Genomic DNA, 23,288 nt, shown 5'->3' with positions numbered 1-23,288 from the left:
CCTTTTGACTATTGTGAATAGTGCTGCTGGGAACAGGGAAGTAGAGATATCTGTTCCAATTCCTGCTTTCAATGCCTTTGGTTATCTACCCAGAAGTGGAATCGCTGGATCGTATGGCAATTCTAACTAATTCAAACCAAGTCTGGAAAAAAAAAAAAAGAAAAAAAGAATATAAGTTCCCCAAGGGATAGGCTATTTCGGGCTGAGGGAGCAGCATGTAGGGAGGCTCAGGGTCCTGAAAGAGATGGCATGCTCAGGGAAGGCCAAGAGTGTTGTGTGGGAGGAGATGAGCCCGGAGTGGGCTGGGACGAGCTACGGCAGACCACCGCAGAGGACGCACGGAGTAGGCTGGACTTTGGCAGAGACACCTGTCCGAGGCTATGCACGTGATCAAGACGGGAAGCAAACGCAGCTGTGATGTGACTGGTAGTGGAAATGGAAGACAGGGGACTGATTCAGGATACATTCAGGAGTAAAAATCAGGATTTCCTGAATGTATGTTTAAGTACATGGAGTGGGCGTGTCGTCGAGGGTCCGGGCGCTTGGGCTTCCCCTCCTCAGAGGCCCTGGGGGTGCAGTTCAGCTTTTCCCGTGGGAAGAATCCTCCTCTTGCTCCAATTCTTTGGGCCCAGAGTCCCTGGCCCTGATGCCTCTCACGGCCTTCACCCTGTCACATCTGACTTCCCTGAGTTCCTGGATTATTTCATAAAGTGGAAGATGGGAGCACCCTTAACCCTATAAATGCTGGCTCTTCCCAGGCTGCCTGAGGGGCCTGTAGTGAAGCTGTCAAGAGCCGCTCAGGTTCAGGCTGGCCCCTGGACCCTGTCCCTGTCTGGCTAGGGCACGGTGCCTCTGGGCTAAGAGCAGGGCCCTCAGCAGATAGGCTTTCCTCTGTTGGTGGGCCAGCCAGCTGCTCAGTGGGAAGGGTGAAGGTCATGGGGCTTGGGGGGAACTGGGTGAGGAGTTCAGATTACTCCTTGATAATCTTTCCAGGCAGGACCTTTCTGCTGAAGCAGCCCCCTGATACCAGGGCGCTCATTAACCCTCTGGGTGCCAGGGAAGGGCAGGAGGTGAGCCTTGGGGAGGCAGCTGAGGTCAGCCTTCTTTGAACCTCCACGTGGTATTTACTCAGGGCAATTGTTGCCAGAGGCCCAGGCCCCTGGAGTATAAAGCCGAATGTCTGCTCTTTGTGCCCAGAACTGAGCAGGTGAGCGGGTGCTGGGTAGAGGGGTGCGGGTCAGATTCCTCAGGGAGGGGATGGCAGGGGTCTCAGCAGAGAGCTCTTGGGCTTCTTGGGGTGGGAACTAAGAACTAAGGACATCCTCTTGGAGCACTTTGGCAGAGTTGCTTTTTCTCCCTTGGGATCCCTCAGCTTTCCCAGTTGCAGAGTGGGAGGCAGGAAGAGAGGTGAGCAAGGGAGTGATGGCAGAAGCGGCCGAAGGAGCTGCTCGTGAGGTCTCGGGAGGGTGGTGGGGGAAACTCTACAAAGCAGTTTGAGCTCCACACTCCATATGTGTGATCCAGGTGAAAAAAAAAGCCCCCCTCTCCCCAGAACACCCCGTCCCTCCCAGCCACGCTCACCTAGATCAGTCCTCATCAGCCCCGGCAGCCGTGTGCTCCGCATATCTCAGGGAAAGATTAACAGATTTTGGGCAGGTTGGCCCTGGAGCAGGGCCCCCTGGGGCAAAACTGGGAGATGTCCTTCCTTTGCTTCTTCACCTTAACCGGGCCTCGGTTCGCCTTCTTCCTGAGTAGACAACAGCAAGCATGGTTGCAGTTCTGACCTGGGCTCTGGCTCTGCTCTCAGGTGGGTCTCCAGCCCTGACTTCAATGCGGAGGTGTGGGTGGAGGCTGGACTGAGGGGGGGGAGACCCAGCCTCTAACCACCCCATCCCTCTCCACAGCATTTGCAACTGTCCAGACACAGAAAGGGTTCTGGGACTACTTCAGCCAGAGCAGCGGGGACAAAAGCAAGGTGGCGCGGGTCCAGCAGCAGAAGCTGATATGGGAACCCACGTGAGTGGCTAGGACAAGGGGTGTGGGTGCAGGGAGGAGACAGCTGAGCAGAGCAGTGGGGTGGTGTGCAACCTCTGATTCCTCAACCTCCATAGTCCTCACTGGGACAGAGGAACGGAGTTGTGCTAGTTTTGCCACATGCCTGCCCTTCCTGGGCTGTGCAGCCCCCTCTGCCCACAGCAGCACCCCCACCGCCACCCTGATTTGCTGCCCCCTGCGCACTGAGGTGTGGGACCTGGGAGCCGTGGAGGGGACCCCCACTGTGCCCCCAGAATGAAAGGACACTATGAGAGTCCAGATGCATCTGTGTTTCCTTGGGCAGTGTTGGTCTGGATTTGCACGTGCCATGTGTTTGTACTTGTGTGTGAGGAGTTGTGTGGTTGGCCCGCAGCTAGGACTAGTGCCCTGGACTAGAGCCCCCGCCCTGCATCCTTGGTTTCCCCCAGATCAGTGAGTGATGTCTCTGGTGATGGTGGGGCCAGCAGTACGATGGTCTGGATGTCTGTGCCTTCCCCAGGAGCCTGAAAGACAGCCTTGAGCAAGACCTCAGCAATATGGACAAGTTCCTGGAGAAGCTGGGCCCTCTCAGTGGGCAGGGGAGGGAGCCTCCCGGGCTCCCACACGACCCCGAGGGCATGCGGCAGCAGCTGCAGGAGGAACTGGCGGAGGTGAGGGCGCGCCTGGAGCCCTACATGGCCGAGGCGCACCAGCAAGTGGGCTGGAATCTGGAGGGCCTGCGGCGGCAGCTGAAGCCCTACACCGTGGAGCTGATGGAGCAGGTGGCGCGGCGCGTTCAGGAGCTGCAGGAGCAGTTGCGCGTGGTCGGAGAGGGCACCAAGGCCCAGCTGCTGGGCGGCGTAGACGAGGCGCGGGGCCTGCTGCAGGAGCTGCAGACCCGCGTGGTGCAGCACACGGGCCGCGTCGGGGAGCTCTTCCACCCCTACGCCCAGCGCCTGGTGACCGGCATCGGGCGCCACGTGCAGGAGCTGCACCGCAGCGTGGCCCCGCACGCCGCCGCCAGCTCCGCGCGCCTCAGCCGCTGCGTGCAGACGCTCTCGCGCAAGCTCACGCTCAAGGCCGAGGCTCTGCACGCGCGCATCCAGCAGAACCTGGACCGGCTGCGGGAAGAGCTCAGCGCGTTTGCCCGCGCCGGCGCTGGCGCCGAGGAAGGGGCCAACCCCGACCCCCAGATGCTGCCCCAGGAGGTGCGCCAGCGACTCCAGGCTTTCCGCCACGACACCTTCCTGCAGATCGCCGACTTCACCCGTGCCATTGACCAGGAGACCGAGGAGGTCCAGCTGCAGCTGGCGCCGCCCCCTCCAGGTCACAGTGCCTTCGCCCCAGAGCTTCTCCAAGCTGACAGCAGCGAGGCCCGGAGCAAGCTGCAGGCCCGTCTGGAAGACCTGTGGGAAGACATCAACGACAGCCTCCATGACCGTGGTCTCAGCCATCTAGAAGAGCCCTGAGGGTCTACTGATCCAGGCTCACTTCTCGGCTCCTTGTCTGAGCCCAGGATCTGAGCCCCTGGCGTGGCTCAGTCCTTGACAGTGGCCTGTTGGGCAGAGGGTGGAGGGCCCTGCACAGGATAGGCGAGGCCACCAAAGGGACTGTTGTCCCTGGCATATCCAGCCTCCTGCGATTCCCCCATCCGGATGCATTACACTCACCAGGCTTTGCAAACCCAGCTTCCCGTGTTCATTTGGGAATCCTCATGAGTTGCTCCATTCCGGGATGGTGGGAGTGGGGAGGGAGAGAGGCACTTTATGTGCAGGTAATTACGTGCAGTGCAAGCCTGTTGCCATAGTGCTGGAAGCCTGTGCTTCTTTTTCCCGGGGCTTGACTCTGATCAGTTCTGGCCTCCTGGTGGCCACTGCTACAGCTGCTCTATGGGAGAGGAGCTCTTTTCTCCCCAGGGCCGCCATGACAGCTTCCGTTGGGGGAAGAGAAGGGAGAAGGGAAGAAAATATGATAAGAGCGTGTGACGGTGTGTGCATATATCTCTGCTGCTCTGATGCTGATGGGTGCAAATGGTGGGGGTTGGGATGGGAAGGAGCAGAGCCTGCATTTCCTTACATCGCTCTACATCTAAACAGCTGACCAAGCCCTCCAAACTGTGGGGGCTGCTTAAAGCCTCGGGGGAAGCATACTGTATGTCCTGTCCATCTGGAACCCCTCACTTCTGACTCCCTGGCTGAAGCCTAGACTTCTGACTCATAAAATAGAGGCATATGGTGGAAGATTATTTGCCTGGTGTGACCCTTATTGGAGCCATGTCTGAAAGCAGTGGCCTCACCGCTATCCCCAAAGCACACCCATCACTCATTCCAGTCCCTCAACGCTCTGTCTCAGGGACCCTCTCCCAATCCAGGTCTGCCAGAGGGTCCTGGCTCTGGCTAGACTCTGCCTTAGATGACAGCTGTCTGTCATGCCTGGGTGTGGGCTTGGCTTAGAGACCCTTCCTCTGCACCTGCATTGCTCATCAACCTTAGCACAGGGCAGTGTGCGTGAAGTGCAGACTCCTGAGGTGGCCTGTCTGCTTTGTTCCTGTGGTTCCAGATTTTGAATGGCCTCCTCATGATTGACCCTCTTCTTGAGAACTCCAAATCTTAAACTCCACAATTCCCCATATACAGACTCACTTGGGGGCGACAGAGGTCTTCATAGATCCCCCTAGGAACTGTGAAATTGGGGATGGGTGAAGCTGGGGAGAGGGAGAAGAAAGGGTAAATACACCCTGTCCAGCACCCTTTCCTCCGCTCGCAGCCTGCCCCACACAGGGTTCTCAGCACCCCATATGAATCTGGCCTAATCATGCCTGCAGGCTGGATCTCTTCCCTGACACCCTAGATTTAGCAACTGAACTGGGTGAGAGGTGCCCAGGGAGAGGAGATACTGGAAAGGAAAGTTTACCACAAAAAGAGGTGTTTTTGTTGTTGTTAGGAAACTGTGAGGGGTGAGTCAGCTGGGGTTTGATGTGCTTGGGATGTGGGGGTGGGAGTAAAAATGAGGGCTGTGTATTTGAGGCTGGAATTTGGGCACTTGTTTATGAGGGCAGAAATAAAGAGCGAGAACAGAAAGGGAGAGAATGCTTGAGGGACTGAGGGAGGGGGATCAAGAGCCGAAGCAATGTCTGGCCCAACAGTGGATGGGAACCTGAACCGGGGTCGGAGCGGACCTCTTCAGGGGTACGAGGGACAAGCCAAGCCCCTCGCCATCAAGTGTCTTGTAGTCAGATTTATGGACCAATGGTTAGAACCCTGTAGAATGGAGCTATTGTGAAGAAGCGAAACAGTGCCCTGGGTCTGAGAGGACGTTCGGGGGGAAGTAACGCCTGAACTGAGGTGCAGGCAAAGCTTGAATCAGGCTGGCTCTCGAAGTCTGGACCATAGAATCCCAGCAATGCGGAAACCTTGTCAGACACAGTTCTCCAGGGCCCAGAGTCTGCGGCCTCTTTAAGAGGGCGGGGCGGCAGCTGGTGGAAGACTCTTAAAGAGTCTGCGGCCTCTTTAAGAAAGGGCGGGGCGGCAGCTGGTGGAAGTGCCGGAGGAAGGGGTGGGGCCACGAGAGGAGCGGAAGCCGGAAGTGGAGGCATGCTTTGCGCGTGTTGATCATGGCGGTTAGCGGGCCTGTGGAGCTGGGGACCCCGGCGGCTGCTGCCGCTCCCTCGCCCGCCGCGGCCCGGGCTCCAGCCCCCGAGCACTTGTTCCGGCCTATCAGCGCCGAGGACGAGGAGCAGCAGCCCACCGAGATCGAGTCGCTGTGTATGAACTGTTACTGCAATGTAAGGCGGGGGCCCGGCCCGGGGCGGCGGGAGGTTGGGCCGAAGTGGGGTGGGCCCAGTTGGGGACCCGGAGGCGAGGCACGCCCGGGGTCAGTAGACGGGGAACTGGGGCTTCCGAGCTGCTTTCTGCTTCCCCAGGGCACGACGCGCCTCCTGCTCACCAAGATCCCTTTCTTCAGAGAGATAATCGTGAGCTCCTTTTCCTGTGAGCATTGTGGCTGGAGCAACACGGAGATCCAGTCGGCCGGCAGGATCCAGGATCAGGGAGTGCGCTACACTTTGACCGTCAGGGCCCAGGAGGTGAGAGGACCCCAGAGCAGTCTAGTGTCCTCTAGAAGCCTTGGGGACCGGAGTCAGAGCTCTCGTGCGACCGCGAATAAATACTCCTATTTATTCCCCAAGCCCAAGCCTCAGTTTCCTCCTTCCTAAAGTGGGGTTGATGCTGTCAGATGCTCAGGGGAGATAAGGCTTGTGAAAGTGCTTTGTAATTACATTTTATCAGAGGGAATCAGATGAGCAGTACTTGTTTTCAGTAGTCCTCTCACGATTTGGGCAGCTGGCTTCACAGGTGTCCTGTTCGGCAGGAGTAGTCTGTACCCCCTGGAATGGAGAGAGAAAGAAACTCCTAGGCTGGGTCTGGTATTTCCTGAGAAGCTGTACTGCTGACCTCTCTGGACTGAAAGTTTTTCTTTCTGCCCAGGACATGAACAGAGAAGTGGTGAAAACGGACTCTGCCACCACAAGGATCCCGGAGCTGGATTTTGAAATTCCTGCTTTCAGTCAGAAGGGAGGTAGGTATAAGGTCAGGGTATTTGGGCTGTTCATGCCTGGCTGCAATCTTACTTTCTGGCAAAAACCCGGGTGCCAGGTCTGGTGGCTAGTGTATGGGTTTGGCCATGTTATCACTGTGACCTTCCTTGGTTCAACGTAAACAGAAAGCTTAGAGAAAACAGCTTGAGACAGTAGATGTGTTAGTAAGGCTGTAATGTGTTTATTAGAGAGTCTTAGCATCACTGTTACTAGAGATGAATGGAGCCTTGTTCCAGGCCTCCTCATTTTATTTTATTTTTTTTTTAAAGATTTTATTTATTTACTTGAGAGAGAGAGAATGAGAGACAGAGAGCACGAGAGGGAAGAGGGTCAGAGGGAGAAGCAGACCCCCCGCTGAGCAGGGAGCCCGATGCGGGACTCGATCCCGGGACTCCAGGATCATGACCTGAGCCGAAGGCAGTCGCTTAACCAGCTGAGCCACCCAGGCGCCCCAGGCCTCCTCATTTTATAGTTGAAATCAAAGCCCAGGGAGCTCCAAGTGAATTGCTCAGAGTCATACAGGCACTTGATAGCATAGTCAAGACTCACGTGTCTTTTGTTCTTATTCACTAGCTCTGACCACTGTTGAAGGACTCATCAGCCGTGCTGTCTCTGGCCTGGAGCAGGATCAGCCCGCACGAAGGGTGAGTTGGGATTTTCTGATTGCAGCAGCTCAAGGCATAACGACCAATCTATGTCTGAAGAGAGTGTTCAGCCTCTTGTGTAGCTGAGCCATCTCTGAATGTTGGAGAACTTTTGAGGGACACACGGTGATGCTGTCGCTGCCAGGATGTTGCCCATGTTCTGTCTCCCATCCTTTCCACTTCCCTTTCCCCAGTGTATGTTCAGACCTTCTATCAGACAGGCAGTATAACATTATCTCTGAAGAGCCTTTCCTAATGCCCTTGGATTTATCTATACTTCCTGAGTGTTCCATTGTACCATATATTTATTATGACAGAAGTAATATAATTATATATTTAGTCATTTGTCTTCCTAACTGGCTCGGGAGCCCCATGAGAGGACTCTAGTTTATTTACTGTTGTGTCTCTAACCTGGCATGAGAGCCTGGCCGAAATGGTTGAATGGTGAGAAAATGAAGCTCATTTGGCACAACCCATGAACTTCAAACTTATTTACTATATTTATTGTGAAGTCTGAGTCTCTCTGTTCCTACTTAGACTGAGACAGGGGTGACTTTCTGATGGAAGTGACGTGGACGTGACAGGGAGTAGGGGCATAAAGTCTGTCACCAGGGCTGGGGAGCCCCATGACTATCTTTTTACTATCTTTTCCTATCAGGCAAATGAAGAAGCCATAGCTGAAAGAATTGATGAGTTTATTGTCAAACTGAAAGAGCTAAAGCAAGTGGCCTCTCCTTTCACTCTGGTGAGTACTGAGGAACTCTAGGTGCTAGATTTAGGGGCGGAGAGACCCTTAAGACTGTCTGGGATTTTTCCACTGTGGTGCCCAAGAGGTCTGATGGTAGGCGGAGGATCATATGTGATTTCTTGTTGTAATTACTCCTTCTTCGCCCATCTGTCAGATCATTGATGATCCCTCAGGGAACAGCTTTGTGGAAAACCCCCATGCTCCCCAGAAAGATCATGCCCTCGTGATCACACACTATAATCGGACTCTACAGCAGGAAGAGATGCTGGGGCTCCAGGTAAGTAGACCGAAGAAGCCAAAAGATTGCTCTGGCATTATCTTGCTTTCTGGATTGCTTGGAATCAGTGGAATCTTACTTTGTCGTTGCTGCCCTGTGTACCCTATCTCTGCATGTTTGTGCATCTCATCTAGCTCCTATCAAGACTTAGGATAAACTTTTTTTTTTTAAAGATTCTATTTATTTATTGGACAGAGAGAGACACAGCGAGAGAGGGAACACAAGCAGGGGGAGTGGGAGAGGGAGAAGCAGGCTTTCCGCTGAGCAGGGAGCCCAATGCGGGGCTTGATCCCAGAACCCTGGGATCATGACTTGAGCCGAAGGCAGACGCTTAATGACTGAGCCACCCAGGTGCCCCAAGACTTAAGATAAACTTTACAATAAAAGTTGGCAGTGGCTGTGATCCTATCTTAAGCTCTGTTCTTCCTTGGATTGGGGCTTTGCTTCCTACTTTCTCTGTTAAACCCGTGAGGTGGCACCTGATATAAGCAAACCAGAGTCTTTTCTCTCACTCCAAGGCAGGCTTTTGGGGAGGCTGAGGTATATGTGCCAACGTATGATTTGTATTTCTGCTATGCTAGGCTGAGGCACCACCAGAAGAGAAGCCAGAAGAGGAGGATCTCAGAAACGAAGTGAGTCTGTTGGCTGCTGTGGAGGAAGGAACAGCTGTGGGCAGAGACTGACGCTGCTCAGTCTCTCTTCCTCACCATCAACACAGGCAACCACCAGCATACCAACTGAATGTCTGGAGCCTGAGCAGGTCTCACCCTTCGTCCCCATGTTGTGTTCCAGGTGCTGCAGTTCAACACAAACTGTCCAGAATGCAGTGCTCCGGCTCAGACCAACATGAAGCTAGTTGGTATCTTTTGTCAGGCAGTTGGGTTGCTCTTCATCTGACTCAGGCATGGAGATTATGTGCAGGCTGCGGAGTACTCCCTTCAAGGAAAGCGCAGTGATGAGGAAGGTGTTGCCTTTGATGAGACTGTGTACATTGGCTTTTGGGTTCAAAGGGAGAATTAGGCTCTGGTTTCTAGGGTCCTGTGTTTGGCTTGAGTCATGTCTTCCAATATTTGTGAACAAGGATTGCCATGGGTTGCAACCTTGCCCTCTTCTGGAGGACTGTCTGAGTTAGGCTGCTTCTTGTGATTTCTTTCCTATAGTCCTAGGACTAGCAACTGTACTTTTAGGGTTTGGGTTTGTTCTTCCCCAGAAGGGTCTTGCTCTCCTGGAAGCAAATTTCTTTACCTCCGTCCTCCAGAAATCCCCCACTTTAAGGAGGTTATCATCATGGCTACCAACTGCGAGAACTGCGGCCATCGGACCAATGAGGTGGGTGGGCTCCATTGTTTGGGAAGATGACTAAGGTGAGGGTAACCCCTGTTTAACTTTGATCCTTCCTAAATCTGCTTTGGGATGAGGTGGGAGGAAGCTGGGTCTTTCTCTTGGATGTAGTGCAGGGTGAGGAGCCCTTGAAGGAACTGGGAATTAGTGAAGTAAAATTAGAGATACCATAACTCATTTAAGACATTAAAGATTGGTATATGGAAGAGGGAGGTGCCCCCCCCCTTTTTTTTGAGACTCTGTTTGATTCACCTGTCAGAGGATTGGAAGTGTGGGGATGCGGATTTTGACTCTAATAAAAAACTTTCTAGATCTCTCTAAATAGAACGGGTTGCCTTGGAGGGTTGTAAATTACCTTTCCCCGAGTGTATTCAAGCATACACTGTTTAAATTCTGAACCCAGAATATTGTAAGGTGCATCTACATGTTGGATGCAGTTGGAAGTCCCTTTCAACCACAAGAGTCAGTTTTTTAAAAAAGGTAAGTTCAGAGTTTGTTGGCAATTTGGGAAAAGTTTTGGCAGGCTCTTGGCCAGATCTTCATTTCTGGTTTGGGTGACCTGCTGCCACTGTTGGTTTAGAAGGCTCTGTCCTTGGTAGCTGTAAGGGGGCCTGATTGGAGGTGTAAGCCCATCCTCTGAGGTCTCCCTGATACCAGGTGAGGATCAGAATCTTCTCTCCTGCTGTTCCTGACTACTGTTGTCTGTGCAGGTGAAATCTGGAGGAGCAGTAGAGCCCTTGGGTACCAAGCTCACCTTCCATATCACAGATCCTTTAGATCTGACCAGAGATGTGCTCAAGGTAACACCATGCTTGGGAAAGTGTCCGTCTTCCTCACATGGGCTGTCTCTATGTAGGGGAAATTGTCTTTTTAAAATTATATCCTGGAGTTGTGGGGTACCTCTTTACTTCCCTGGGTTTCAGGATAGCAGAGTTAATCCATGGTAGGAAGTACACATTCAGAAGGTGACCCAAAAACTCTCTGATGACTTGGCAGCTTTTGCCTCCAGTGTCTGTAAGGGCCCTTGTCTCTGGCCTCTAGTGACAGGATATCTGGCAGCTTGGAGCCATGACTCAGAATGTCCCTTTATTAGGTTGATTCCACTTCTGTGGTTCACATGGATAGGAATGAGCGTAGCTTTTAAAGCTGGAGAGTCCGAGAAGACTGGGGCAGCTGACTTTTTCCCCAAACTGTCAGCAGTGGTATTAATTTGGCATGAGAATTCGGGTTAGCTTTCTCGAAGAGACTCCTGATCTAAAGCTTAATTTGATCTCTCATTTCCCAGTCTGAGACGTGTAGTGTGGAAATCCCAGAGCTGGAATTTGAACTGGGAATGGCCATCCTCGGGGGCAAGTTCACAACACTGGAGGGGCTACTGAAAGACATCCAGGAACTGGTGAGTGGCCCGAGTGCAGTGCACGGCTGCTTCAGCAATGTGGCTGTGGGCAAGGGGCTAGAAGGCCTCACATGGCCTAGTTTTTGGAGCTGTTAACTGGGTGTTTCTTTGCCTTAAAGCTGATTTGAAAGATTTAAATAGTATTTTGGATTGTGAAGATAAGTTTATGGGAAATTCTGAATGGAAACTCCAGTCCTGCCTCTGGGACAATGTAGATACTTTGTGGTTTTTGGGTAAGCCACTTATTTCACTGTAAAATGAGGGGAGGAGGGTCGTTCCAGCCCCTGAAACTCCCCAGCATATATATTTGTGTGTTGACTTAGCCCATATATTTGTTTTCTTGAATAATTTCACTTAATTGATTCCCAGTTGTCAGGCATTTTGTTTTTGTAAATTACACTTTACTTTGCATTTCTTCTTCAAATGAGAACTAGAGTTCCCCTGGAAGGACATTTTTATAGTTTTTGTTTTATATTGCCAGTTGTCATCTTGGCAGATTAATCTCTGTGCTCTTAGCAGTGGTTACCTAGGTCAGAAAGGTGGTGTGGAGACTGAGCTTCCCTGGCTGGGCACCCTCCTGCCATTTCCCACCAGCTTTATGGTCAAACCTAAGAAACAGCCAGTATTTTAGCAATTTGGATGCCATTTATTGCAGGTGACCAAGAACCCTTTCACACTGGGTGACAGTTCCAATCCTGGCCAGATGGAGAAACTGCAGGAGTTTAGCCGGAAGTTAGACCAGGTGAGATGATTCTGGCCCTTCAGTACTTGTGGTCCTGGGGTGCCAGTGGGCAAGAGGCCACCTGCCCTGTCCTGCCACCTTCTGAACATCTAACCAACATTGGGGATTCCCCTGGTTTCTGATATCCCATGTCCTCTTTCTTGGTTTTCTCCCTTATGTTGTGGGAGTCTCTTCTCTAGTAGCTTCAGTTGGGTTTTTCATTTCCACTGACTTCTTTTCCAAGAGCTTTTTTTTTGGTCTTTGAGTACTCTCCCTCCTTCCTTTGCTAAATAGCATCCTGTTGTTTTAAGGATGTGGTATTTTTTTTTCTCTTGAGAATGTTAATGTTGGTTTTTCTTTTTTTTGATGTTTTATTTTCCTTGCATAGTTTCCATTTCCTTTTAAGTTGGTTTTTGTTTGCTTGGGTTGTTTTGGTTTTTTTTGCTTGTTTTTGTTTTTCCATTTAACTTTCTGTCTTTCAAGGTTGGGGCTTTGCTCACATGTCTTGATAGTCGTGGATTGTCAATTTAAAAGTAGAGGACTGAAACGGGAGTGGAGCTGAATCTTACGTCGGGCTCATTGTAGGGGGGATTTAGCTTAGCCATTTTGTGGAGGTAACCCCTGTGCCAGAGTCCTTAGGTTTTTCCTCTTGGGCTGCTCAGATTCCCATCAGCGGGTGTTCTGTTTCCTGGCCTGAGGGGGAGGACTTGGCTGCTGGTGTTCTGAGAGCTGTGTGTGGGAAAAGAGCTGGCTGTGTATGTCTGTTTACAATAACAACATGTTCACTTAACCTCCTGTCCTTGCTGCCTTTCCCTCCACCCTCAACTGGGCGGGCGCCCCCTAGGCCTTAGCCAGCAGTGGTGGGGGCTTCTCCACGGATTCCTGCAGTTTTCTGCTGGGGTGGGGGAAGGGCATTTGTTGGCCTGTGTGCAATGGAGAGGGGGTGGGGATGTCAGGTTGCTTCTTAAGTAGGTTTCATACGGTCCTTATTTTAGGTCTTCTTCACTCGACTTTGAGAGGTACCTCATTTCAATAGTTTTTGAAACTTCTGGGGTTTCTGCCATGTAAATTGGGTTGGTCCTTGTCTGGCAGACACAGCCCCTTCCTACCATGAGCTATGTAAAATTTATGTGCTGTGTTCTCCCTCCTTTAGATCCTTCAGGGTAACATGAAGGCCCACTTTATTATGAATGATCCAGCAGGAAACAGCTACCTTCAGGTACAGAAGACCTTTCCTGATAGTGCACGGAGATATATTTTCTGACCTTTGAATATGTGTTATTTCTCCAGAAACTGGAGACTTGATTCTGAATGAACTGCTCTTTATGAAGAAACCTTAGAATTTGAAACATAAGGAAGTATAGGGGGAGGTGGGAGGGATTATAAGTGTGTGTCGAGAGGGGAAAAAAGATACTCCCTGACTCTTCCTCTCTCTAGTCCAGCTCTTGTCCCCAGCAATGGAGTTGTCATTTTGAAAATCTAATTGTGGAGTGAGGAGAAATGGTGCCTTGTCCAGAGGCTGAAATAGGAAACTGGAGAGGCTTTCAGCTGACTGGGGAGATATTCTGGTGATTTATAATAACTTGAATATTTATTGGGCAGTTATTATTGGTCAGGCAAAACTGTTTAAGGTCTCTCTGTGATGAAGACTATCATAAGAAGGTGCAGTTAGGAAGTTTTTTAGGCAGACTGTTCCCTAATTCTGCCTAGGGCTGGACGGTCCCATTCCTGGGACTCTGTTGGGCTCTATTTCTGCTTTCCAGTGGAGCCTAGCTATGGGGAATTGGAGGCCTTTAGAATAAAAAACATTAAGTTTTTGAGAAAGTGGGAGTTGGAAACCACCTGGTGGGGGGGGGGGGGGCAGGTACCTGGGTGGCACAGGCACTGATTGTCTGTCCTTGGCCTTGCAGAATTTGTATGCACCTGAAGATGATCCTGAGATGAAGGTGGAGCATTATAAGCGCACATTTGACCAAAACGAGGAGCTAGGGCTCAATGACATGAAGACAGAGGGCTATGAGACAGGCCTGGCCCCACAGCGGTAGTGATGGGTAGATTCCGAGCCAGCCTCCAGTGCTGCTTAGACTGAAGGGTTATTTCTGTCGGGAAAGGCTGGGGGTATCCTCAGCCCCCATGTCGTCTGAGAGATGTGGGCAGTTTTGTGAACGGTTTGTGATGGAAGTGCAAGCCTGTTTACTTGACTGTATTTTGGAGGTTTTGAATTGGCCTGGGAAGAAACCCAGAAATGAACCATGGGGCATGTCATTATCCCTTTTTTTCCTGTCACCTCTTTACCCTCCCTCCACATAATGCTCTCTCTAGGGTTGGAACTCTGAAGATGGAAGACAGCTACATCTGGAGTTTGGGAGTTGGCTGGGGAATATAAAATACTGGCTTTCAACAGGAAAAGAGTCTTCTGAGGGAGGGAGTCCAGCACAGGAGAAGCAGCTCTCATTAAAGTGGTGGCTTTCCATCAGGACTGGCCTCTGAATTCATTCTGTCCTTATTTGATACCAGGCTAGTAGAATTCAACCTCCTGAATAAATTTTCCCCAGTGTAGTCAATTTGGGGATCGGAGCTGGCATTTCATTCATCCCTTCAGTAGATATTTGAGTGCTTACTTTGTGCCAGGTACACCACAAAACTGAACAAAATAAAGCCCTTGTTCATGGAATTTAAAGTGAACTTTTGAGGTCAAATCCATAGTTCCTGCACTTGCTTTATTAGATGCAGCTAACAAGTAGAGGGCAAAGCTCAGTGCCACCCTATGAGGTACACAGGGTTGGGATCTGAGTGTGGGTCTTTTTTTTTTTTTTTTTTTTAAGATTTTATTTATTTGACAGAGCGAGCACAAGTAGGCAGAGTGGCAGGGAGAGGGAGAAGCAGGCTCTCCGCTGAGCAGGGAGCGGGACGTGGGACTTGATCCCAGGACCCGGGGATCATGACCTGAGCCGAAGGCAGCCGCTTAACCAACTGAGCCACCCAGGCACCCCCTGAGCGTGGGTCTTGTCAGGCCAAGGTTGGGTGTTGATTTGAAAGGGGAGTGGTGGAACTCAAGACAAATGGGCAGGAGATGGGTTGATGGGGCTGAGAGGGTACTGGTAATGTTCATTGGAGCAGAAAGATGAGGTTTTCAAATGCCTGCTGACAGCAGGGTAGTAGAGGCAGGGCTTTGGAGTTCAGTTTGAGATTCACCAAAGTGGACTGGAAGCCAACACAGGGTTGTGTCTGGAGGACCTCTGGGGCCCTCCAGCTAGTGAAGCCCTGTATCAGTTCAGTGTCCCCACAAGCCCTCAGAGACCCAACCCAGTCTGCTTTCCTTCCTGGGCCTGAGCTCGACCAGTCAGGATAACCCAGAGGTTGAAAGTTCATGGGTCAGGGCTGTAACATCCTCACCTGTTTTAATGTATATAATTTTTTTTTATTATGTTATGTTAATCATCATACATTACATCATTAGTTTTTGATGTAGTGTTCCATGATTCATTGTTTGCCATATAACACCCAGTGCTATATAAATATTTTTTGAGCATGTATTAAATTCTGAGCATTTATAAAGTGTAACAAGCCTTCTTGACTAATATGCTTTCAAACAGTGGCAAAAATGTAACATGTTGAGATACGGGACATATTCGATCTAATATTTTATTTCACAAACTTCGTTTTTACCTCTTGAACTTCACTTTGCTAGCTTCTGCCTCCAAGGGTCCCGTTTTGGCTGTGTGAAGTTGGGCGACTTCCTTAACCTCTCCAAGCTTTGGTTCTCTCATCTGTAAAACACGGTAATAAAAGCACTTGAGAATTTTAATAGTTAAATGAGGTAATTCACGTAAAACTCTTCATGTTCACAAGAAGAAAAGTAGTGTCTCTGCCCTCCGCCTCCCCGCCCTCCAAAACTTGAGAGTTAGAATTCAACCTCTCTTGCTTCCCTGTTTTTTGAAAATAGAGCCAGGTCCTCTTCATTGGAAAGATCCTAGGCAAAAGGTAGCTAGAGGCTACCTATTCCATCAAACGTGGGGAAGTTCACAGGTTAGAAACCTATTTTTTCATAGTAATTACATTGGGTTTGCAATTCCTGATTTCCTCTCTTGAATGGTACTTAGCCTATTAGAGCAGTTTCTACCCCCCAACCTAAACACATACGAATACAAATAACTGGTATATACTGTGCGCCAGACGCTGTTCTAAGCACTTCACACAGTAAAAGTATCATTCCTCGCAAGCATTGAGTTAGGTACCATTATAGTCCCCAGTTTGTTAAATAACTTGCCCAAGGTCCTACAGGTAGGAACTTTCGAGCCCGTACTCAAGCTTAGATACGCTGTCACTCCAGAACCCGCGTTCTTGACGACATTGGTGCTTCTGGAGCTGCATCATAAGCTGGAAGGGTGGGTAGATGGACAAACGCAAAACGTGTTTGGGCCGGCAGAGGGACGCGCCGTGGGCACAGGACGTACGCGCGCTCCGGTCGGCCCGGGGCAGCCCCCACCGCTCTTCGCCACTTCCGGTCCCGGCCCCGCCTCTCCGGGTCCCCGCCGCGCGTTTCGCGTTCAAGAAGTTTGTCCCCAGCACCGAGCCGTCTCCCCGCCCTCACCGCTGCCATGGCGGCAGCTCCGCCGCTCTCCAAGGCCGAGTATCTGAAGCGTTACTTGTCTGGGGCAGGTGCCGGCGTCGACGGGGGCCCTGACTCCGGTCGCAAGCGTCGCAGGAGGCGGCCGAAGCCCGGCGGGGCCGGCGGGAAGGGGTGAGTTGGTTCGGGCGGGGCGGGGCCTGCGGCGGCTCGCCACCCCTCTCCTCCCCAGCTCCGCCCTCGGCCGGCGCTTCCGCTCTCCGCGCCGCCCGCCCGGCCCCTCACGGGGCTCGTCCGGAGCCCGGCTCGGGCGCCCCGCGCCCCTGGGCCGTATCTTCGCCTTCTCAGGCCGGCTCTAACTTTCATTACTCTCTTCCCGCCTCTGTAGCGTTCCGTCCTCTCCCGCAGAGAATGACTGTCGTGCCCTGAGAATAGTGGAGCGCACCCAAAGCCTCCGTGTTTGGATATTTAGGGCCCAGAACCTGGCTGTGGGGTTCAGCAATCCCAGGGACTCTGGTCCTAAGACAGAGACCTGTGCTTACTTCCTGTTACTCTTAATAGTGTTGCTGTTAACAATAATAACCAACATTTGTAGTTCTTGTCATGTATCAGACGCCGTTCTGAGTACTTCAGACGTGTGTGATTTTAAGCTTCATAATAGTACCACGAAGTTGGCGGTGGTGGTATCCCCGTTTTTCGAATGAGAAAACTTTGTAGCCCAGTGTACTGGGTTGACTGGTGCCCCTCTCACCGTTCATGTCCACCCCGAAGCTCAGAATGTGACTTTCTTTGGAAATAGTGCCTTTGCAGATATAATTAGTTGAGATGCGGTCACGGTGGATTGGGATGGGCGCTAAATCCAATATGACTGGTGTCCTTTTAAGAGGAGGGAAATTTGGACACAAACAGACATTGGGGAAGAAGCACCATGTGAAGACGGAGGCTGAGACTGGACTGGATTTCCGCTGCCACTAGCCAGAGTATGCCTGGGGCTACCAGAAATTGGAAGAGTCAAGGAAATACCCTCTCCTAGAGCCTTCCCAGCGGGCATTGCCTTGCAGACGCCTGGATTTCAGACTTGAAGCCTCTAGAACTGTGAGAGAATATACTTCTGTTGTAAGCCCCGCAGTTTGTGGTACTTTGCTAGGCAGCGCTAGGGAACTGTACCCCCAGTTTCAAGGAACAAAGCCATTTCCTTTCCTGGTTTGGTTCTTGCCTATTCTTGCTTTCCGTCTTCCTGCCCTTCAACTTGTGTAGATTCTTTGGAGACAGTGCCATGTAGTGAAAATAGCTTGAGCTTTGGAGTGATGCTGGTCGGAGTTTGAGTCTTAGCTGTGCCACTTTGTGGGCTGTGTGGCCTTGGGCAAGATATTTCATCTAAGACTGTTGCCACATCTTTAAAATGAGAGTAATAATGATGTCACTTTATGGTTTTGATTAGAGATGTATAAAGTGATAATGGTTTTTCAACTATTCACATCAGGGCAGTCATTGTTAATTATTTGGACTCATCCGTAGTTTATGTGACAAACATTGATTGAATACGTACTTCTTATGCCAGTTACTTCAGGGTGTTGAGGATATCACTGTGAATGAGAAGGCATAGTCCCGATTCTGGTGGACCTTGTAGTTAAATGGGCATACAGGCTTTACACATCTAATTACACAACCAGTTGATTTATTTTCTTTGTGAATAATACAATGAAAGTATCCCATGCATGCATAACAGGGGTTGAGGGAGGTAAGGGGAGAAGCTCAAGGAAGTTAAATATAAGCTAGGACTCTTAAGAATCTTAAGAGTTTCCCATTAAAGAAAGAAGAGTAGGTCAGGCAGAGGGAAGGAACTGAATATGTGAAAACTGATGTGGTAAGGAATTTGCTCATTCCAGACACCAAAAGATGGCCAGCAAGGTAGTGAACTGTGGAGGCAGTGGTACAAGGTGATGAAGTTCGCCTTATAGGCAAAGACTGGACCTTGTAGAATCTTGTAGGATTTTGAGCTTTATCCTAAAATCCGTAGATAAAGTGTTAGTAGTCTGTTATCCAGGAATGGTTCTTCCTTTTTTATCTATTTATTTTTCACATTTAGAATGCGGATTGTGGATGATGATGTGAGCTGGACATCTATTTCCACCACTAAACCGGAAAAGGAGGAAGAAGATGATGATGGAGATTTGCCTGTGGTATGTATCTTTTGAGGCTGTGAGGACTTCTCAATCTTGATTCTCAGTACAGGGTAGATTTATACATATATGTTGAGGGCAGTGACACTTTTCAAAGATCTGTTTTAAAGTAGTCTTCTTTGATGATGCCTATAGACTGTTTTCTTTGTTTATGGAGGGCCTCATTAGCCTAGAAATGGGAACTAGTCCCAGAGAGACAGGACTTCTAATTGTAATGTTTACAGTTAGCCATGGTTCAATTTATTGATATGTACCTTAAAAACAATGTTCAGCTTCAATTAAAGGAAACTTTTTATTTGTTCCTTTTATTCATTGATTCAACCGGTCTAAAATTGTATACTTTTGTTTAAGTACTGTAGATATGTAGGGTAATAAGACCTAGTGTCTGTACTTTAGAGACCATACCCTAAATGGGAGACTGAATTTCAAATTTCAACACTGTGATAAATGATGGAGAGACATTTCACACATGTACCGAGTACTCTTAGAGCACTGGGGAGGTAGCACGTTTTTTTATTCCACTGGGAAATTTTTTTTTAAAGATTTTATTTATTTATTTGAGAGAGAGAGAACACACACACACATAAGTCGGGGCAGGGGTGAGGGCAGAGGGAGAGGGAGAACAGACTCCCAGCTGAGCAGGGAGCTCTACGACAGGACCCAACCCAGGACCATGGCATCATGACCTGAGCCCACTGAGCCACCCAGGTGCCCCGCACTGGGAAATTCTATTAAGGATGTAAATACCCGAACTGAGTTTTGAAGGACCAGTAAGAACCAAGTGGGCAAAAGCACAGGCAAATAATCTTGCATTGGTTCTGTCATGGAAACCTTGCTGAGAAATATGGTGAAAAGGAGAGCTGTTGATAGGCTGTATTGCACTAAAAGGTGGTAAAAATGAATTCCAGATGAGTATATTCAATGTTAGTCCCCAGCATATTCTGTAGTACATCTTTTTTTTTTTTTAAGATTTTATTTATTTATTTGACACAGAGAGAGAGAGAGCACAAGTAGGCAGAGCAGCAGGCAGAGGGAGAGGGAGAAGCAGACTCCCCGCCGTGCAGGGACCTGGATGTGGGGCTCGATCCCAGGACCTTGGGATCATGCCCTGAGCCGAAGGCAGCTGCTTAACTGACTGAGCCACTCAGGCGCCCCTATGGTACATCTTTTAAGAGAAAGTTTATTAGTAATTAGAAGGGAAATAGTGGGGCGCCTGGCTGGCTAAGTTGGTGGAGCATGAGGCTCTTGATCTCGGGGTTGGGTTTGAGCCCCACATTGGGTTTAGAGATTACTTTAAAAAAAGGGCGGGGGGGCACCTGGGTGGCTCAGTCAGTTAAGCATCTACTTTTAGCTCAGGTCATGACCCCAGGGTCCTGGGTTCTAGCCCTGCGTAGTGCTCCCTGCTCAGCAAGGGAGTCTGCTTCTCTCTCTTCCTCTCCCTCTGCCCCTGCTTGTGTGCTGTCTCTCTTGCTCTCTCCCAAATAAATAAAATCTTAAAAAAAAAAAAAAAAAGGAAGAAGGGAAATAGTGATCCTAAGGGGCCAATTAATTTGAGTCAGATCCAGTCACTTAACCTAATTAATGTTTACAACATTTGTTTTTTTTTATGTTATAAAAGCAATACATATTTATTGTAGAATATTTGGGAATTACAGGGTTTAAAATTTTGAAAAAAATATAATAATCACTTACCCTGTGACTGTCCAGAGGTAATAACTGCTAACATTTGGAGGCATATGTCTTTAATTTGTAGATTATACATACTTGTATTTTATTTATTTTTTAAATATAATCGGGATCATACTGAACATATGGTTCTGGAACCTGCTCTTTCATTTAATAATATGTTGTGACTACTTTAGTAAGATTTTAAAATACTCTTTGAGGACATGACTTTTAATGGTTGCAGCGGTAATTCATTATATATATTAATTTAACCTGTCCTTTTACTGTATGTATGGGTGGTTTTCTGTTTTAAAATATAATGCTTTGAAAAACATCTTGTAGAGAAATCATTGTGGAAATCTGTTTATTTCTTTATTCCTATCAAATGAAATTAATAGGTTAGAAAGTACGGTCCTTTTGAGCTGTATTCCCATATTGCTTTCCAAAGGTGGTACCAATTTATACTCTCCCTAGAGTTGTTTGAGAATGCCATTTTTCCCATTTCTTCATCAATACTAGAGAATTATTTACAACAACAAAAGCAATAGGTTCAAACCTGGGTCGGTTTGGCAGGTGAACAGTGGTATCCAGTTTCTTTGAAAAATAGTGAATCGTTTTTTTTCATATGTTTATTGGGCATTTGTTTTTTTTTTTTTTGGCATTTTTTCCATTGTTTAGAAAATTGGACTTTTTAAATTTTTTATTGATTTATTTGATATTTATGCAAATAAGAATATATTACTTGTTTTACTGTCATAGGTATTTTTTTATTATTTGCCTTTTCATTTTTAAGTTTTTGACATTTAAAAATTTTAATTTTTATATAATCAAGTCTATTAATTTTCCTTTATAATACTGTCTTTTGCTCTTATGATTGCCTCAAAACCTGAACAAGGGAGGTGTTAGCCCCACTGCTCTCTACACTGGTTAAAGCAGATCTTGATTATTGAATTCAAATGTCACTGCAAGACCACCACCACCACCAGTAATAATGGCAAAATAATTAGAACAGCACAATACCAGTGGCAGCACAGGAATAATGGGTATAATTTATTGAGCATTTACCATGTACCAAGCTGCTTAGCTTACATGATTTATCTCGTTGAATCCTCATAGAACCTTGAGTCCTCCTTCCACAAATGAGGAAATTGAGGTTTAGAGAAAATAATTTGCCAAAGGCTACACAAGTATTAAGTGGCAGAGCTGGTGATTTAGATCTCAGTTTATCTTGCTTGAATTCAAGCCTGTGCTTTCCTATCTCAAAACTAGGTTACTTGAGGAATGATGGTAGGCTCTTGGGAACAGAAAAATAGAGGTGAATTATGACCTGGGTTTGGATTACGGTTCTGCCACTTGCTAGCTTGTGACATTGAGAAATCTATTTAACTTCTCTGAGTCATAGTTTGTTCTTTATTAGTGTTGAACCTTTCTTTGGAGGGCTGTTTTGAGGATTGAGTGAGATAATGTAAATAAAGCCCAAACACAGTGCCTGGCATGTGGTTCCTACTCTGTAACTAGAATTTATTATGCCAGTTGTTTTTGAAAGTCTGTTATGTGGAAAGAGGATCAATTGCACTGGAGTCAGAACTAGAGTTAATGGAAAGAAGCTATAGGAGGGTAGGTACAGGTCCAATAAAACTAAAGACTTTCTAGCACTGCCCCCAAATACAGTGGACTATCTTGTAACATAATGAGTTCACTGCCAGTAAATTGGTTCCCTGTCAGGGAGGGAGTGGGTGAGTGATAATTTATCAAGGATACAAGACGATTCCAGATTTGTTTGGGAATTTGGATGATACGAAATGTGTTTTTATCCCTTAAAGATTCTGTGATTCTGTGTACTTCTTAATGACTTCTTTTGGTTGGATTTAAGAAAACCTATCATTGTGATTACCTGTAACAACAGAGGTTTCATAATGAGCCTGAAGCCCTTGAGGAGTGATAGGCATGACAGGGAGCCTGCCTGTATTTTCACTCTGAATGTAAAAGTAAAAAGGTAAAAGGAATTTAGCTTTTAGCTTATCCGTGGCAGTTGTGTACCTGGCGGGTTGATAAAGAAGGTTTGTAATGAAGAAATTCACCTTTGGAGGAAAATTGATTAGTCAGAGAAAGATCTATAATTAAACTATCCAGGGACAATCAGATAAACATCTCATGGGGCAAACAGAACTGAGGACCACTACATGTTTCTGCATGCTTCTTCATGGCCATTTTGGACTTGCGTGTGCCATGTACATTAGGAATGGGAATGGTCATAGCTTTAGGTTCTTGAAAAAACAGTGCTCCTTGCCCGGATCCTGTGGATTTTCTCAACACAAGTGTCCTTACTCCGACAGGTGGCTGAGTTCGTGGATGAGCGGCCGGAAGAGGTAAAGCAGATGGAAGCCTTTCGTTCCAGTGCCAAATGGAAGCTCCTGGGAGGTTAGTTTCAACAATGGATAAATCTAAATTTCCCATGTATAGGGGAGGCCTTTTTTTCTTCTCTATACTTCTCTTTTAGAGAAATGCATAGTTTGTTTTAGTGTGTCCTTGATCCTGAAAAATACAGTGTGAAAAAGAATTCAGAACTTCTTCAGAGGTAGCAAGACATGGGAACCGAGAGACCAAGTATCCCATTTTCTCTTAGGGTTACTGAAGTCAGGAAGTGACTTATTTGGGGACCTTGCAGTAACCACTCCCCTCAAGCCCAAATAGAGGGGCACTTAATACATAGACAGGGCTTTGGAGGAGTAAATCTTTCTTTGTTCTTCCTTTAAATATTGGTATTTTGCAGTGCATTATCCTCCACTTGCCCACTCTATACCCTCTCCCTAGGCTAATAATTTAACTCCCTTTTTAAAAATTTTTTGTTTTTGAGGATTGGATGAAGGGCATTTGTTTGTCATGTTTGAGCAGAGACAAGCCCTGTTCTTTTTTTTTTTTTTTTTAAGATTTTATTTATTTAGGGGCGCCTGGGTGGCTCAGTCATTAAGTGTCTGCCTTCGGCTCGGGTCGTGATCCCTGGGTCCTGGGATCGAGCCCCGCATCGGCCTCCCTGCTCAGCGGGAAGCCTGCTTCTCCCTCTCCCTCTGCCCCTGCTTCTCTCTTTGTCAAATAAATAAAATGACACAGCGAGAGAGGGAACAAAAGCAGGGGG

General features: G+C 48.4%; 3 protein-coding genes across 5 annotated transcripts in view; all 3 read left to right on the top strand.

The window, feature by feature from the left end:
* The first annotated feature begins 1,512 nt into the window (after nt 1-1,512).
* On the top strand, nt 1,513-3,889 carry APOA5 (apolipoprotein A5). 2 transcript variants are annotated; one of them, XM_035008999.1, is made up of 3 exons: nt 1,513-1,807; nt 1,905-2,016; nt 2,534-3,889. In XM_035008999.1, exons 1-3 carry the CDS (start codon nt 1,768-1,770, stop codon nt 3,480-3,482), a joined length of 1,101 nt encoding a protein of 366 aa, XP_034864890.1. In that variant the 5' UTR covers nt 1,513-1,767; the 3' UTR covers nt 3,483-3,889. The 2 variants fall into 2 exon arrangements, with proteins under 2 accessions (XP_034864890.1, XP_034864891.1); XM_035009000.1 differs by lacking the exon at nt 1,905-2,016 and having other exon boundaries at nt 1,669-1,807.
* A 1,701-nt stretch (nt 3,890-5,590) lies between these two features.
* Nucleotides 5,591-14,298, top strand: ZPR1 (ZPR1 zinc finger). Its single transcript, XM_035008997.1, has 14 exons — nt 5,591-5,797; nt 5,936-6,097; nt 6,498-6,588; nt 7,181-7,251; nt 7,910-7,996; nt 8,154-8,276; nt 8,858-8,908; nt 9,069-9,135; nt 9,535-9,605; nt 10,328-10,417; nt 10,903-11,013; nt 11,669-11,755; nt 12,888-12,953; nt 13,645-14,298. The coding sequence occupies exons 1-14, from the start codon at nt 5,627-5,629 to the stop codon at nt 13,777-13,779; spliced, it is 1,383 nt and encodes a 460-aa protein (XP_034864888.1). The 5' UTR covers nt 5,591-5,626; the 3' UTR covers nt 13,780-14,298.
* A 1,943-nt stretch (nt 14,299-16,241) lies between these two features.
* Nucleotides 16,242-23,288, top strand: part of BUD13 (BUD13 homolog) — a 28,223-nt gene continuing 21,176 nt past the window's right edge. Inside the window, exons 1-3 of one of the 2 annotated variants that reach the window (XM_035008995.1) lie at nt 16,242-16,478; nt 18,394-18,487; nt 22,489-22,573. In XM_035008995.1, the coding sequence (XP_034864886.1) occupies nt 16,336-16,478; nt 18,394-18,487; nt 22,489-22,573 (322 nt within the window). In that variant the 5' untranslated portion in view covers nt 16,242-16,335. Of the gene's footprint in view, nt 16,479-16,514; nt 17,400-18,393; nt 18,488-22,488; nt 22,574-23,288 lie in introns of those variants that run through there. The other variant, XM_035008996.1, reaches the window with a different exon arrangement.

The sequence above is a fragment of the Mirounga leonina genome, unplaced genomic scaffold (genome assembly GCF_011800145.1).
Source record: "Mirounga leonina isolate KUSES-001 unplaced genomic scaffold, KU_Mleo_1.0 Mir_153, whole genome shotgun sequence".
Classification (NCBI taxonomy): domain Eukaryota; kingdom Metazoa; phylum Chordata; class Mammalia; order Carnivora; family Phocidae; genus Mirounga; species Mirounga leonina.
This window is presented reverse-complemented; position numbering and strand designations above follow the sequence as displayed.

Bases quoted from the DNA above. Each gene is read 5' to 3' on its own strand.
- APOA5 (XM_035008999.1), top strand. From the start codon at position 1,768: ATGGTTGCAGTTCTGACCTGGGCTCTGGCTCTGCTCTCAG. The intron at 1,808-1,904 runs GTGGGTCTCCAG...CCCTCTCCACAG, and splicing joins GGCTCTGGCTCTGCTCTCAG to CATTTGCAACTGTCCAGACA. The intron at 2,017-2,533 runs GTGAGTGGCTAG...TGCCTTCCCCAG, and splicing joins AAGCTGATATGGGAACCCAC to GAGCCTGAAAGACAGCCTTG.
- ZPR1 (XM_035008997.1), top strand. From the start codon at position 5,627: ATGGCGGTTAGCGGGCCTGTGGAGCTGGGGACCCCGGCGGCTGCTGCC. The intron at 9,136-9,534 runs GTATCTTTTGTC...TCCGTCCTCCAG, and splicing joins GACCAACATGAAGCTAGTTG to AAATCCCCCACTTTAAGGAG. The intron at 11,014-11,668 runs GTGAGTGGCCCG...CATTTATTGCAG, and splicing joins TGAAAGACATCCAGGAACTG to GTGACCAAGAACCCTTTCAC.